This window comes from Meles meles, chromosome 2 (genome assembly GCF_922984935.1).
Source record: "Meles meles chromosome 2, mMelMel3.1 paternal haplotype, whole genome shotgun sequence".
NCBI classification, from domain to species: Eukaryota; Metazoa; Chordata; class Mammalia; order Carnivora; family Mustelidae; genus Meles; species Meles meles.
The window spans coordinates 63374404-63390061 of record NC_060067.1 but is presented as its reverse complement, the minus strand read 5'-3'; the positions used below and the strand labels follow the sequence as shown (position 1 = coordinate 63390061).

The 15658-nt window shown below is 44.5% G+C and overlaps 1 protein-coding gene across 6 annotated transcripts in view; it reads right to left on the bottom strand.

Annotated features, from left to right (window-relative positions):
• Positions 1-15658, bottom strand: part of SLC2A9 (solute carrier family 2 member 9) — a 237817-nt gene that overhangs the window by 188229 nt on the left and 33930 nt on the right. For all 6 annotated transcript variants that reach the window (XM_045997129.1, XM_045997130.1, XM_045997131.1 and 3 more), the window contains one exon: positions 14294-14392. In XM_045997129.1, the coding sequence (XP_045853085.1) occupies positions 14294-14392 (99 nt within the window). Of the gene's footprint in view, positions 1-14293; positions 14393-15658 lie in introns of those variants that run through there.

Here is a 15658-nt window from a genome sequence, read left to right as displayed (position 1 = left end):
TTTGGCACCAAGGGAAAGCCTCCCACCACAACTCTGGCAGCCTCAGACTACTGTAGCAGCACTGGAAGCAGTACTGAAGCAGACCTCAGGCAAGCAGTATTCTTCTACTAAAGGTCAAGACTTAAAATGGCACAGACCTGAGGCCATTCACCAGATTTCATATTGGCATCTTGAGCTTGCATGCATGACTGCTTGAAAATTTCATGCATCATGTTACATTTGATTGGTGTGTAAATTAGCCCTGGATTACGCACAGCCTTTTACAAAGGCATGGAATGGTTTAGTTAGGTAGGTAGGTGGGTGATGGATGATAGATAGCTAGGAAGATAAGTAGATTGATGGAATACAGGTAAGATAGATAGGAGATAGGTAAGTAGATAGAGAAAAAGAAAAGTGGCTGGCTGGCTGGCTGGAGGAATGGACAGCTAGAAGGACAGGTATAACTACGCCTATTAGAATTAGTCATTGTAAAGAGAAAAGACAAAGACTTAGACAAGTAGCAATAAATGGACACGGGAAAAAAATCTCAAGAAACGTAACATCTATGGGAAAACTCACCACTCATGGGTTAATTGCTCATAAACCCAGCCAGCTCTCTGAGGGTCTAATGAGTCCAGCATCTACAGGAGTCTCGCTCCTTTCCTAGAATCTCGAGTACAGAGTTTAGTAAACAATGGCCCAGTTGGCTAAATCTGGCCCACTGCCTGCTTCGGTAAATAAAGTTTTCCTGGAACACAGCCTTGCCCATTCATTTATTGTCTCATGCTGCTTTCTCACTACTAAGACAGAATGGAGTAGTTGGGATGAAGACCTTGTAGCCTACTAAGCCAAAAGTCTGCACAAGCCCCAGCAGATCAGCCGGTGGAGCAGAAAAAAGAGAAATTTCAGAAGTAGGCAGACCCGAATTCACGTCCCCATCTGGGTGAATGGGGCTGTGGCAGCCCTAGAATTTTTATGTAGGACAGTTGGCAATTTCGTTGAGGATGAGGAGGTCTAGGGGACTTGTCTTGGAACTGCATTTACACATAAAGAACTTTAAAAAAATCTTAAATGTGTACATTTACTCATGACTCAGCAGATATTCATTATAAAGGCTGACCGTATGACAGACCCTTTCAGGGTGAAGAATGTGTCTGCATGGGGCTTAAATTCTAAATAAAGGGAAGGACAGAAAAGAAGCAAATAAATATATAATAGACTTCTCTGAAAAGCGGACATTTGATCAGAGGTCAGAAGCCATCAAAGGACAGAGCATAAGCATGTGGGAGAAAGCAGTCCCCAGCAAAGGGAACAGCAAATGCCAAGAGGCTAAGGTACCAAGGGACAAGGTGTGTTTGAGGCGGGCAGTGGGGGGCAGGTGAGTGTGAATGAGCAGGTGCAGGGAGGGAACGTGCCAGCGGTGAGGGCCGAGTGCTCACTAGGCAGCAGACCCCTGGGCGTGCGGGCTGCCCCAATCTGGGAGGGCTTCTAGGTGGGCTGGCTGGCTCTGGAAGGTTTTAAGCTCAAGCAACAATATGATCTGCCTCGGTCAAGGATCCCTCTGGCCTTTGGGTTGAGGATAAATTGTAGGAGCCACCACAGAAACAAGAAAACCAACCAGAAGACCCTATGGTAGGCCAGGCTAGACTGCCTTGAAGGATAACTGTTGGAGTCTTTAGTCATGGTGGTAGACACACTGCCCACAGCTTAGAAACTCTGAAGCTTCTGTGGCTGCAGACAGGAAAGATTTCTATCTAGTTCATGTAGTGCCTAGCACCTGCCAAACAGTTCTCTGCCATCTTGTACCTGTGTCATCTGGGGGAAGAAAGAACTGAGGAACCTTCTGGAATGTCTTCAAGGGCTTGGTGTCAAGTAGCTTATATTCACTTCTGCTCACATCCCATTGTCCAAAACTGGCCAAGGGACCCCTCATGGATGTGTACGGCTTGTGGATGTTCCCTTCCAAATGGGGCACAGACACGATGTACATTCGAGAATGGCTGTTTTGAGGGGAAACCAATGAAACTTAGGGAGTGGGGGTTAAAGGGCCTCCCAATCTACCCCAGAAACTTGGACACATCAACTTCCCTGGGACTCAGGTTCCTCATCTATGAAAGGGGGTGGGTCATGGCGTCCTCAGGGGACTGTAATGAGAATGAAATCTGATGCCCTATAGACTGACCCTAACACAGACAGGTGTGGTCAGTGCTCACAGTGGAATCATGTCCATTATCAGATGGTTTCCAAATACCTGGGAAGAGAGAAGCACTGAACATTGGGGCAGCTGTGGCTGACCAGTGGCCAGAGCCAATATCTGCTACAGTGTACATTCTTCAAGTTGTGAAATTCTGCCCTACCTGGTGGTACACAGCCATGGCCTGCAATCCCTCTGTGCTCCCCCTGACCACCACCTGCACCCTAATTATCCCACCACTGAGGAGGCAAAGCTGGTTAGCAGGGGCCTCGGGGCCCTGTGTCATTGCTAAACCAGCATCACTTCATGTGGGTCAGTGTCCCCACTGTGACTTATTTTCATCAGCAACCCCTGTGGCAGCCTCTGTATGGCATCTCTGCAGGCAGATATCTCCCCACCCCCAATATCTGCATCTCGTGCAAACGGGGATCACGTTCTCCTTCCACAATGCCAGAGCCCTGATGCAGATTGGCTCCCACACAAAAAATACCACTAGGCCCTTCCCATGTGCATTAAGTCACACTCTGGGATCTCTGTTCTCATCCTGGGTTCTTGAACTCTGGAGCTACCCTCTCACCCCTCCCCATGCCCACTGCAAAGGGCAGAGAGCGTCAAGCAATCCCTGGACATGGGCTGAGCTCCTCTACCTGGCCTCTTTTGTTCCAACGGTCACTGACTAGGGGTTTGTCACTGCCCCCCACCCCTGCCAAAGCATCTGTGTGCAGGGGCTGGGGTCTCTTGCTTATGGTGGTTCCCACCCTGGGAGGGCCTCCCAGGCTGAGCCTTGGTCTTGGTCCTGCGCGCCCAAAGGCTGGTCAGTGCTAGATTATGCTCCTGTTCTAGCCCCTGCAATCCACCTTGGGCTGGCCCTGGCCCCCTTCCCAGCTTCCTCCCCATCCACCCCTGAGAACCTGCCATCTAGCACTCCAGCTCATCCCCATTCCCAGAAAGCTCTATACTTTCCCTCAAGCCAAGGCTTGGCTTCCTGCCCTCCCCAGATAGAAGAATGTCCTTCTCTGACCCTGGGTTCATGTCTCTGTGCAACATATCTTGTCACTGCTTCTGGTCTTGAGGACAAGGACATGTGTCCTTTTGTCTTGCCACCCCCAAGACTTAATGACATCTTACACGCAAGGTAAACACCCAGCACAGGTGCAGGGGATTTACTGCCTACCTACCCTCTCTGTGTTTGAGTAGCAACATGACAGACACATGAAATGTCAGGTAGGACCCATGGCACACCTTCAGACAGAGCACAAGAGGGGATTCCTGACCTAAGACCCCGCGGGAATGGGGAGGGGGGTGTGGGGGCTGGCCTGGCCAATACGAAAGGAGTCCTTCACTTCTCTTGGTTCATGCTGGCCAGGTTTAGAGCTCCCTCCAAGGACAGGCCCTAGGAAGTAGGGGTCAAGGGCAGGAGTCAGGCCCTTGTAGGCCCCTAGTGGTGCCACAATCCCAATACCATCAGAATCAGTCCCCAAAACTCCAGAGTTGCCATAAATGAAGTCCACAGAGCCATTCAGATGGCAGATGTCACAGGTAAACAGCCCATTGGTTTCATCATGGGTCCTCTTGGCCTTTCCCAGAATTATCTTTTGCCTTAGTTAATCATCCTGAGGCGCCCCCATTGCTGGACTTCTGGGGACTGGTAACAGTGGACAGTGAAGGGGTCAAAATGGCATGGGCCTCAGAGTCAGATAGATTTGAGCATGAATCCTAGCTCTGCTACCTCCTGGTTGTGTGACGTTGAGCAAGTTGCTTAAACTCCAAGTCTCTGTTTCCTCATTCATGATGTGGTATGAAATGTCAATTACTAACTTCTGTGGACTGAATGGTAATCTCCCCAAGTTCATATGCTGAAGCTCTGCCCCGCAGTGTGAATGTGTCTGGAGCTTGAGATTTGGGGAGGTGATTAATGTTGGATGAAGTCCCAAGGATGGGGCCTTCATGGCCGGGTTAGTGCCTTTATTAGAAGAGACATCAGCGAACTTGCTCGCTTACTGTCTCTACCACATGGGGACATGGTGAGAAGGTGACCCTCTGTGAGCCAGAAGGAAGGCTCTCATCAGGAATCGAACATGTCAGCACCCTTACGTCAGCACCCTTACCCTTATGGAGTTCCAACCTCCATAACCATGAGAAATAGATGTCAGTTGTTTGAGCTTCCCAGCCTGTGGTGTTTTGTTATAGTCGCCTGAGCAGACTAATACATTAGCATGTCTGTGAGATATCTATGTACCCAGCATGCAGCATTTTATTACAGGAATGACAGGCTGGTGATCAACTCTATGTTCTCCCTCAATGCTGGAGAGTGGAGCTTGGGAAGAAGTTAGGGGTGACCCTTCCCAGCCCCCTGTGCCTAGGCAGGCTGGGCACTGTACTGCATTTAGGGCTCTCTTGGCCCCTCTAAAATATGTATAATGAGCCATGGTCCCCAAAGCCTGAGACTACCAGGCTGAAAATGCCTCACACTGTCACAATGACTCAACAGTTTGCTGGGCACACTAGCCACAAAAGTACAGCCACAACATTCCAAACAAGACGTCTCATGGTGTGCATCTGGCTGGTACAGAAAAGGACCTGATTAAAAATGTGGTCAGTGACCATGAAACCTTAAATTTTTACCTAAAATTGGACAGTGGCAATGCCCAGTCTGAAGCCAGACTGGCCAGGGTCATACTCTGGCACCCACTTATTTTCTGCCCATGGGTAAGCCAAGCCAGTTAACAGTATGCATCAGTTTTCTCATCTATAAAATGGGGATAATGATGAAACACACTTCATAGGTCATCATGAGGATGCCCAGTACAAGTGCATGGAAAGTGTTGGAAGGAAGGGCTAGCACCTAAAATGTGATCCTTCCATGTCTGTTGTTACTGATATTGTCATAAAATTTATTACTAATATTATGAAATTGAAAAGTCACCCTGACTATGTGTAGATCTTCAGAAATCACCTCCTGTCCTGGATTAGAAGGACAGCTTATCAAACCCTCTCCATTCAGCTCATCATCTTTCCCATTAAATAACTCCAGGCTCTGGACCCTTCTGTTCTTCCCACTGACAATAAAGTTGTTTTTTTCTAAAAGACAAGTCGTATCTCCCCTACCTCATGAATCTGCCATGGCTCCCCATACCCATAGACTAAATCTCAATTTGTAGCTTCAGATTTGAAGTCCTTTGCTTTTGGCTCCACCTGCTTTTCCACCTCTTATTCCATCCCATCCCCATATTTCCCCTGGGTATCAGCACATCACACCTCTACTAACTATCCCCAACATGTCAGCATGGCCTGGCCTTTAGATATGCTTCAGCTGTCCGCTTCTCCCCATGATGCCCATGGAAATCCTACCCACCTCTCATGACTCAGCTCAAATGCCATGTTGCCTTCCCTGATTCCCAGCATTAAACACCTGGTAGGCCCTCAGCAAATATTTGTTAAATGAGGTTTCTGGTCTCTAGTCCAGCATGTAAAAATCTTGGAAGTTGCTACTCTGTCTTAACAAGTAAAAAGCTGAGTGAATTGAAAATCGACATCTTAGATCAATCGGAGAAATGAGGTCATAGGTCAAACAACTGTCCTGACAATTGAAGAGACAGACTGGCAGATGCAGAGAACCACAACTGACTAGGGCAAAAACCCACAGTAGAAACCTCTGCAGGAGGCAGCACTAGGATAGGAAAACCTGAACTGTGATTGACAAATTGCTGGAGGCTCAGTATGGGTGTGGCTCAGAGTTACAAACTCTAGGGGTGCCCTGTCACAACCCCTGTGACAAAATTTCATGAGTTTTACCACCAAGAGATCTACCAGATCTTCCCAGTGAATATCCAAGAAAAATCCGCTCATGTTTCCAGCAGGGGAGAGGAAAAGAACTATTTTGAAATACCTCAAAGCATTCTGTTCTTTGCAAGGCCTGTGCCCAAGAGAAGTAATTTTACCTGAGCTTAATCTACCTGCTGGAGTTTTATCAGAGTATAACCTACCTTGGTGAAGGGAAATACCCAATGCCAGATTCCTCCAACCATCCTCATAGGACAAAAGAAATACTCATCTCCAGCCCTCTCCAGCCATCCTGTCCCAGCTAAGGAGGGACTGAGCAGAACCTGAGAGGCCCTGGTGAAGTTCATGGTCCAGGGTCACTAGCTGACCAAAAGACTGAGACCTTATAAAGACTGTAGCATGATTCTTCTCCCTTCATGCCTTATATTACTAAAGGTCTGTTTACTGAAGTTCCTTTTGCCCAATACATCATTTCATCTTTCAAGAAAATTACGAGACATACTAAAAGAAAAAAATCAGTTTGAAGAGAGTAAATAAGGATCAGAGCCAGAGTCAGATATAGCAGGAATATTGGACTTATCAGACCAGAAATTTTTTAAATTGGTTAATATGCTCAAGGCTTAATTGGAAAAAAAGTAGACAGCATGCAAGAACAGATTAACAATGTAAACACAGAGATGGCTATCTATGAAAGAATCAAAAAGAAATGGTAGAGATCAAAAACACTGTATCAGAAGGGGAACTTGGGTGACTCAGTTGGTTAAGCATCTGACTCTTGGTTTTGACACAGGTCACCATCTCAAGGTCATGAGATCAAGCCCTGCATCAGGCTCCATGCTCAGTGTGGAGTCTGCATGTCCATCTCCCTCTGTTCCTCACCTTGCTCATTCTCTCTCTCTTCCTCTCATAAATAAATAAAATCTTTTTAAAAACAAACAGACAAAAACACTATAACAGAAATGAAGAATGAAGAATGGACTGAAAAAAACATAGAGAAAAAAGACTGAAGGAAAAAGAGATAGAATAGAATATTCAAGAACTGTGGGGAAACTACAAAAGGTGTAATATATACACAGTAGGAACACCCAGAAGGAGAAGGGAGAGAGGTGGGAAAAGAGGAAATATTTGAGGCAATAATGACTGAGAATTTCCTCAAATTAATATCAGACACTAAAGCACAGATCCAGGAAGCTTAGAAAACACGAAACAGTATAAAACAAACAACAAACAAAACAAAACAGAAGTTGCACCCAGTCATATCATATTCAATCTTTAGAAAATCAAAGATTTAAAAACACTCTTGAAAGAAGCCAGATGAAAAATTACCTACAGCAGACAAAAGATAGAATCCACACCCCAATTTCCCCTCAGAAACCATGCAAGAAGAGAGTAAAATAAAATACTCAAAATGCTGAGAGAAAAAAAAAAAACAAAACAACCAACCTCGAATTCCATACCTTGCAAAATTATCCTTTAAAAGTGAATAAGAAGGGGCACCTGGGTGGCTCAGTGGGTTAAAGCCTCTGCCTTCGTCTCAGGTCATGATCCCAGGGTCCTAGGATTGAGCCCCGCATCGGGCTCTCTGCTCCGCGGGGAGCCTTCCTCCTCCTCTCTCTCTGCCTGCCTCTCTGCCTAGTTGTGATTTCTCTCTGTCAAATAAATAAAATATTTTTTTTAAAAAAAGTAAATAAGAAGTAGAGACTTTTTCAGACAAATATTGGGGAAATTTGTTGCCAGTAGATCTGCCTTGCAAAAAACATCAAAAGAAGTTTTTCAGAGAGAAGTAACCTGAGATTGCTCAGAAACTCCGATTTCCATAAAGAGAGGAACGTAGGAGAATGAATAAATAAAGGTAAAATGAAAACTTTTTTTCTTATTTTGTTAAGACTTATTTATTTACTTGAGGCAGGCAGGGGCATAGGGAGAGGCAGGGAGAATCTCAAGCTGACTCCTTGCGGAGCACAGAGCCTGATACAAGGCTTGATCTCAAGATCCAGAGATCATAACCTGAGCTGAAACCAAGAGTCAGATGCTTAACCAACTGAACTACGAGGCCCCTTTTTGCTTATTCTTAATCTAACGGATAACAGTTTGTTCAAGATAACAATAACAGTGATGCATTTGATTATCTATATAAATATGCTTATGTGCAAGTGAAATGAATAATACAATTAGAAATATTTTGTTATTTGTTATTGTAAAGCGCTAACATTACCAGTGAAGTAAGATAGTATTATTTGTAAATAGCCTTGGGCTAGTTGAAAATGTATATTATAGATTCTTGGGCAACTGCTAAAGAAAGTTTAAAAAAAAAAGAGGTAAATTGATATGCTAGGAAAAGAGAAAACAGAGCCATGTAAAATGCTTGGTTAAAACCATGAAAGGCAGAGGAAGTATGGAAGACAAAAACAGGAACAAAGAAAAAGAGCAACAAATAAAAAACAGTAACAAATATAGATATTAATCCAACTATATCAATAATCACCTTAAGTGCCAGTGGACTAAATATGGCAATTAAAAGACAGATTGTCAGAGCAGATAAAAAAACAAGGCCGAGCTATATGTTGCCTACAAGAAACACAATATATAAAGACGTGTACAAATTAAAAGTGCAGGGAAGGAGAAAGATATACTGTGCTGACATGAATCAAAGGAAAGCAGTAAATAACTATGTTAATTTCAAACAGGAAGTACATTGGTAAGGAGAGTTAATGGGGAAAAAGAGGGGCATCAGATACTGATAAAGGGACAAATACTCCAAGAAAATATAACAAGCCTTAATGTATATGAGCCTAACAACAGAGCATGAAAATACATAAAGCAAAAGCTAACAAAACTGTAAGGAAAAATAGATGAACTACTATTATAGCTGGAAACTGAAACACTCCTCTGTCAGAAATGGACAGATCCAGCAGGCAGAAAATCAGTGAGGAGATAACTGAACTCAACCATCAACCAATGGGATACAATGGTCATCTATAGTCTACTTTCTCCAACAACAGTAGAATATACATTCTTCTCGGGCTCATACAGACATTCAGCAAGACAGACCACATTCCGTGCCATAAAACAAACTATCAAATTTAAAAGAATATAAATCGTACACTGTGTGGTCTCAGACCATAATGGAATTAAACTAGAAATCAGTAACAGAATATAGCTGCAAAATCCCAAAATACTTATAAGATTAAACAACACTCCTCTAAATAACACATGGATCAAAGAAGAAATCTCAAGAGAAATTTTAAAATAACTTGATTTAAAAGAAAATGAAAATATAACTCATCAAAATTTGTGGGATGCAGCAAAAGTAGTGTTTGGAAGGAAATGTATAGCATTGAATAAATATATTAGAAAAGATGAAAAACTTAAAATCAGTAAGTTTCCATCTTGGGAGACTAGAAAAAGAAGAGCAAATTAAATTCAAAGTAAGCATCATTCTGGAAGTCCTAGCTAATGCAATGAGACAATAAGAGGAAACAAAAGATACACATATTGAGAACGATGAAATAAAACTGTCTTTGTTCAAGAACTGACCAAAAAAAATTCCTGGAACTAAGCAGTGATTTATTGTAGCACAGTTGCAAGATAACAGGATTAATATATAAAAGTCAATTTCTTTTTTTTTAAAGATTTTATTTATTTATTTGACAGACAGAGATCACAAGTAGGCAGAGAGGCAGGCAGAGAGAGAGAGAGGTGGAAGCAGGCTCCCTACTGAGCAGAGAGCCCGATGTGGGGCTTGATCCCAGGACTCTGGGATCATGACATGAGCCAAAGGCAGAGGCTTTAACCCAATGAGCCACCCAGGTGCCCCTAAAAGTCAATTTCTTTCCTATATACCAGCAATGAAAAAAATGGAATTTTAAATTGAAAACACTACCAATAACATTAGCACTAAAGAAAATGAAATCCTTAGGTAGAAAGCTAATGAGTTGTGTGGATATGAACAAACTGATTCTAAAGTTTGTATGGAGAAGAAAAGACCCAGAATAGCCAACTCAACATTGAAGGAGAACAAAGGTGGAGGACTGACGCCATCCTACTTTGAATTTTGATAAAGCTACAGTATTTAAGACAGCATGGTATTACTAAAAGAATAGACAAATAAGTCAATAGAACAGAACAGAGAGTCCAGAAATAGACCCACGTTAATATAGTGAACTGATCTTTGCAAAAGAACAAAGGCAATACCATAGAGCAAAGATGGTCTTTTCAACAAACGTTGCTGGAACAATACACACACACACACACACACACACACACACACACACACACACACAGAACCCAAACACAGACTTTATACCCTTCATAAAAATTAACTCAAAATAGGACACAGACATAAATGTAAAACACAAAACTATAAAACTCCTAACAACCTAGAAGAAAATCTAGATGACGTTGGGCATGGTGGTGACTTTTTAGAGACAATCCTAAAGGCACAATCCATGAAAGAAATCATTGATGAGCTGGACTTCAATGAAATTAAAAACTTCTGCTCTGGGAAAGACAATGTCAGGAGACTGAGAAGACAAGCCACAGCCTGGGAGAAAATACTTACAAAAGACGCATCTGATAAAGAACTGCTGTCCAAAATACGTGATGAATTCTTAAAACTCAACCATAACAACACAAATAATCTAATTAAAGAATGGGCAAAAATCTGAACAGAAATCTCACCAAGGAAGATACACAGATGGCGAATAAACATATGATGAGAAAAGGTATTCAACATCATATGTCATTAGGGAATTACAATTAAAATAATGAGACACCAGGACATGCCTATGAGATCATCTCAAATCCAAAGCACTAAGGACACCAAATGGGAGTAATGGGAACCTTCATCCATTGCTTCTGGGAATGCAAAACAGTGTGGTCACTTAGGGATATGATTTGTCAGTTTCTTAGAAAACTAAACATATTCTTCCATACGATTCAGCAATCATGCTCCTTGGTATTGACCCAAGTGAATAGAAAACTTCTGTCTACACAAAAACCTACGCATGGGGGCGCCTGGGTGGCTCAGTGGGTTAAAGCCTCTGCCTTAGGCTCAGGTCATGATCTCGGGTTTCTGCTATCGAGCCCCGCATTGGGCTCTCTGCTCAGCAGGGAGTCTGCTTCCTCCTCTCTCTCTCTCTCTCTCTGCCTGCCTCTGCCTACTTGTGATCTCTGTCTGTCAAATAAATAAATAAAATCTTTAAAAAAACAAAACAAAATAAAAAAACCTACGCGTGGATGTTTACAGCAACTTGATTTATCATTGTCAAAACTTAGATGCCATCAAGAAGTCCTTCCACAGGTGAGTGGCTCAAGACATGGGTCCATCCGGACATTGGAATATTATTCAGCGTTAAAAAACAAATGAGCTTTCAAGCCATGTACAGACATGGAGGAAGGAAACCTAAGTGCATAATCCTGAGTGAAAGAAGCCAGTCTGAAAAGGCCCCATGCTGTATGACTCCAACTGTATGACATGGAAAAACAAAGCTATGAAGGCAGTAAAAAGATCAGTGGTTGCCAGGGGGTTAATAGGGAGAGAAAAAGAAATAGGGAGAACAGAGGATTTCTAGGGCAGTGAGACTGTTTTGTAAGACACCACAACAGTGAGTACCTGTCATTCCACGTTTTGTCAAAACTCCTGGAATATACAACACCAAGAGTGAACCTTAAATGTAACCCCTGGACTTTGGGGGATGAAGATGAATTGAGGCAGGTTCACTGATGACAGCAAGTGCACCTCTCTAGGGCAGATTAGTGGTAGTGGGGGGAGCCGTACGCTGTGGGGACAAGGGATATGGGCAGATTCTCTGTACTTTCCATTCAATATTACTGTGAACTGCCTTAAAACTGCTCTAAAAGATAAAAAAGTTTATTAATTAAAAACAAGTTTTAAATGGATGAATAACAGAGTTGTTCCTTCCTCCTGTTCCCACAGTTGGGGCGTGAACTTGTGTTTTTCACCTACATCACTGGATTCAGGGTTCAAGTTTCACAGGGCCTCTTGCTCCACAAACCATGAGGGCAAAGGTTTTCCACCCTCTGCTAGAGTTTCTGCTGAACTGTCAAGAAAAAGCAAGAATGTCAACTTCTAATCTTCTTTTTTTTTTTTTAAAGATTTTATTTATTTATTTGTTTGTCAGAGAGAGAGACAGAGAACACAAGCAGGCAGAGGCAGAGAGAGGCTGAGCTCCAGCTCAGCAAGGAGCCCAATGCGGGAGTTGATCCCAGGACCCTAGGATCATGACCTGAGCCAAAGGCAGTGGCTTAACCGATGAGCCACCCAGGCATCCCCCCAATCTTCTTTTAAATACAAGTATGGGCGACTCAGATCCCCATGTCAGAATGACATCACAATGACAAAGTCAAGGCTGCTGCAATAGTTTGGGGAGGCCATCTAGGCCTCTGGCTTTCAAACTGGTATTCGCATCAGAATCCAGTTTTCAAATGAACTTGCCTAGAAACCCCAAAATGTACAAGAGTTAACAGAGTTTGAAAAAAAATCAGAACCATCCAGACTCATGATTCTAACATGTTTCATTTCCTAAAACATTCATTATTTGTTCCAGCTCATCAACTGAGAAATACGATAGACATCCTTCCTATATTATTGTCCAGATAGTTGATGACAATACTGAACAGGACATGTTCAGTAGCGTGATTTGGAAACCTCCCCCCTTCCTTTCCATATGTAGGCACATTGGCAAAGATGTAATGATGTAATTATTTTGGACCATGTTATAAAACTTTTCAAATGCATAGGAAAGTAAGAGAAGCAAATAATGAACATCCACATCTAGATTTCAGGGTTGTTAATTATTTTTCTATATTACTGTTACATATATAGGCACTGATTTTTTTTTTTTTTTGGTCTGATATGGACAAACCAGCTATAAAAGATGTTGTGGGACTATTGAAGGACATCTGAATTTTAAAAAAGTACCCCTACGAAGTCCAGGGCTCCTGGGAACACTTTGAGATTCATGTTCCAGCCTCCCTTGCATTTTGCACAGGGGATGCTGGGGACCAAACAAGGAAAAGCCCAAAAAGCCTCCTGGAAGGTCCATAGCCTGGCTTTGGTCTGACACTTTAGTTCCTGCTTTAGGCTCCCCAAAGCACATCCTGTGCTCCAACCGCATCACACTTGCTTTCCTGCCAATTTTTCACAGATCTCAAGCCTCTGTGCCTTTGCTCTCCCTTTAAGACAAAGCTGAGGCATCATCTCCTCCAGGAAGCCTTCTATTACCCTTCATCCACCCTACCCTCAAGGGTGGAGGTGGATGAAGCAGAAGCCAGAAACCAAACCCCCCCCCTCCCCGCCCCGCCACCGACTGGGTAGCATCCAGACCTAATTGTCTAGGTAGGCAGAGCCAAACCAAACCTGCAAACCAGCAAGGAGGTGTTAGGAGGGCCTGGGGAACTGTGCCTGTAAAAGGATATTCTAAAAGGGAAGTATTCCTAAGAGAGCCCCTCAAAATGGGGTGGGGAGGATACTGAGGAAGCAGGGCCCATGGGCTCCTGTTTCAACTCTGAGAACACCATGAACTTTTGACTTTTGTCTGTTATGACTTGCCAATTGCACATTGCCCGCCTCTTGGAAGACCTCCTCTACTGTGGAATGAACTAGAGATAATGTAACACCCATTAACTACAGAGCCAGTCCTGCATCCGGTGGTCTGTTAAGCTCTGTCCACAATTCCTTTGAAACAAGTTACCCAACCCTGTGGGTTTTGCCTCTATAAGCCTGCACTTCCCATTGCAATTCCGAGCACAATCACAATCTCGGTGCTCTCTGTGCCTCCCCACATTGCAAACCCTAAGACCCCAAATAAACACTTTTGGTTGCTTTACAGCTTCTTCTTGATTGACATACCTAATGTCTTGATTCCAGATGAAAACAAAAGCCAACAATGGATCTTAACCAAGAGATACTCAAGTGACCTTCAGCTGTGATTAAAAGCCACCAACACAAAAAGAACATCAGGAAAACATCTATGTATAAGGTCTTCCGTGACTCCTTGGATTCCATGCCTAGGAATAAGACCCTTGGGATCAGCCCCTGGGACCTCTGAAGACCCCTCTCCTTGCCCTGCACTCTCCCAGGACACTCTAGCAAGGAACTGAACCCCTTGTGTTGTGACATTGTCTGTTTCTGGGTCTCTTATCTTCCCCTTGAGGTGGGGGCTGGTCTCACTCTCTCTATTCTTCTCCTAGATCCTCTAGAAAAGGTCTGGCACAGAACAGGCCTGCAAAGGTTTGCCAGGCGCTGGCACCTGAAGATTGCCACGCAGCCACAGTGCCCTCTGTTGGGCCAACACACAGTCGTGGGGCACTCACCTGAGTAGGAGCGTTCACCACCGATAGGTTGTACCCATAGAGGAAGGATGAACCAAAGGCGCCCACGAGAGAGGCCACAATGAGCAAGCAGGACCAGTCCTGGGAAAGGAGAGAATAGCATGTCAGATCTGGCAGTTGGGCACAGAGCTAGGGCCCACAAGACGCACATGGTCTGTTCCCTTGTCTGGAGAGACAGCCCCAGAGAATTCCCAGGGCCAGGGGAGCCAGCCGGCAGCTGAGTTGCTGGTCCAGATCCGCCTGTGCTGGCAGGTGTCCTGGGGAGTTCTGTCAGCCCCCTGAGCTCAGTTTGCTTCTGGCTGCTGCAACAGGTCAGTGACTTGCAGACCTAACGTCCTTAGCATGTGCTCTGTATGCAGCCACATCCTATTATTTCTGCTGAATTTGGCCACTTTCTGAAACACATAGGAGCAAAAAAGCAAAGCCAGATTCAGCCGCCAGTAGTAGCCGCTGATGCTTATAAGAGGTATGGGCCAGGCATTGTTTTGGGTATTTTCTCATGGAATCCTTAGATCAGTGCTGTTTGATCCTGATGTTGTAGGTGAGCAAGCAGGCACAGAGGTGTCTGTGGTGCTGTCTGGGATGGGGGCTGGAGCCTATGTTATCTCCTGCTGCACCAAGGGGACTCTCCCCCACTGCCTCTTTGTCTGGGCACAGTGTCTAGGGGCCTGAGGCTGCTCACAGCTGCGCAGGGACACACACGTTTGCATGCACAAACACACACCCCTGCACGTGCTGGTCCAGACTCAGTTGTCCATCTGCAGGCCACTGTGAGCGCCCCTGGCCAAGGACCTGCAGAGACAGACATGGCTCAGCCTGGAGGACAAGGCCTCTGCCTTGAGGTGACCCTGTCGCTTGGCCTCACCCAAGGATGGTCACAGTCAGGAAAGGGCCCTGGAGTGGAAACATCTGGGCCCCTTGGCCAAAGCTGACCAGCTGGCAGGAGCTGGAGGTGGGAGGGTTTGCCATCTGAAGCTGACCAGAGGAACATGGGCCAGTCTCCAGATGGAGGGAACCCAGGTGCTCTTGGAAGCCACTTTTTCTGTTATCCGGGAATGCATGTACACTTCTCGGGCCAGTCCCTGTTAAAGCTCCAGGGATATTATGGCAAACAAAAGAGACAAGGTCCACAGTTCTGGGAACTGCGCTCATCAAATACCTTTTGGAAGGGAAAGCAGGACCCCAATAGCCAATTCCCTGCTCTGCCCATCCCAGTAGTCTCCTCTAGCACAGGATGCAATGCTGGACATTCTGACCACTCAGCTGTGGGAACCAGAGTCAGTTTCTTGACCTTTCTGGGTCTCAGTTTGCCCAGCTGAAAAATGGATCTAAGAACAGCTCTGGCAG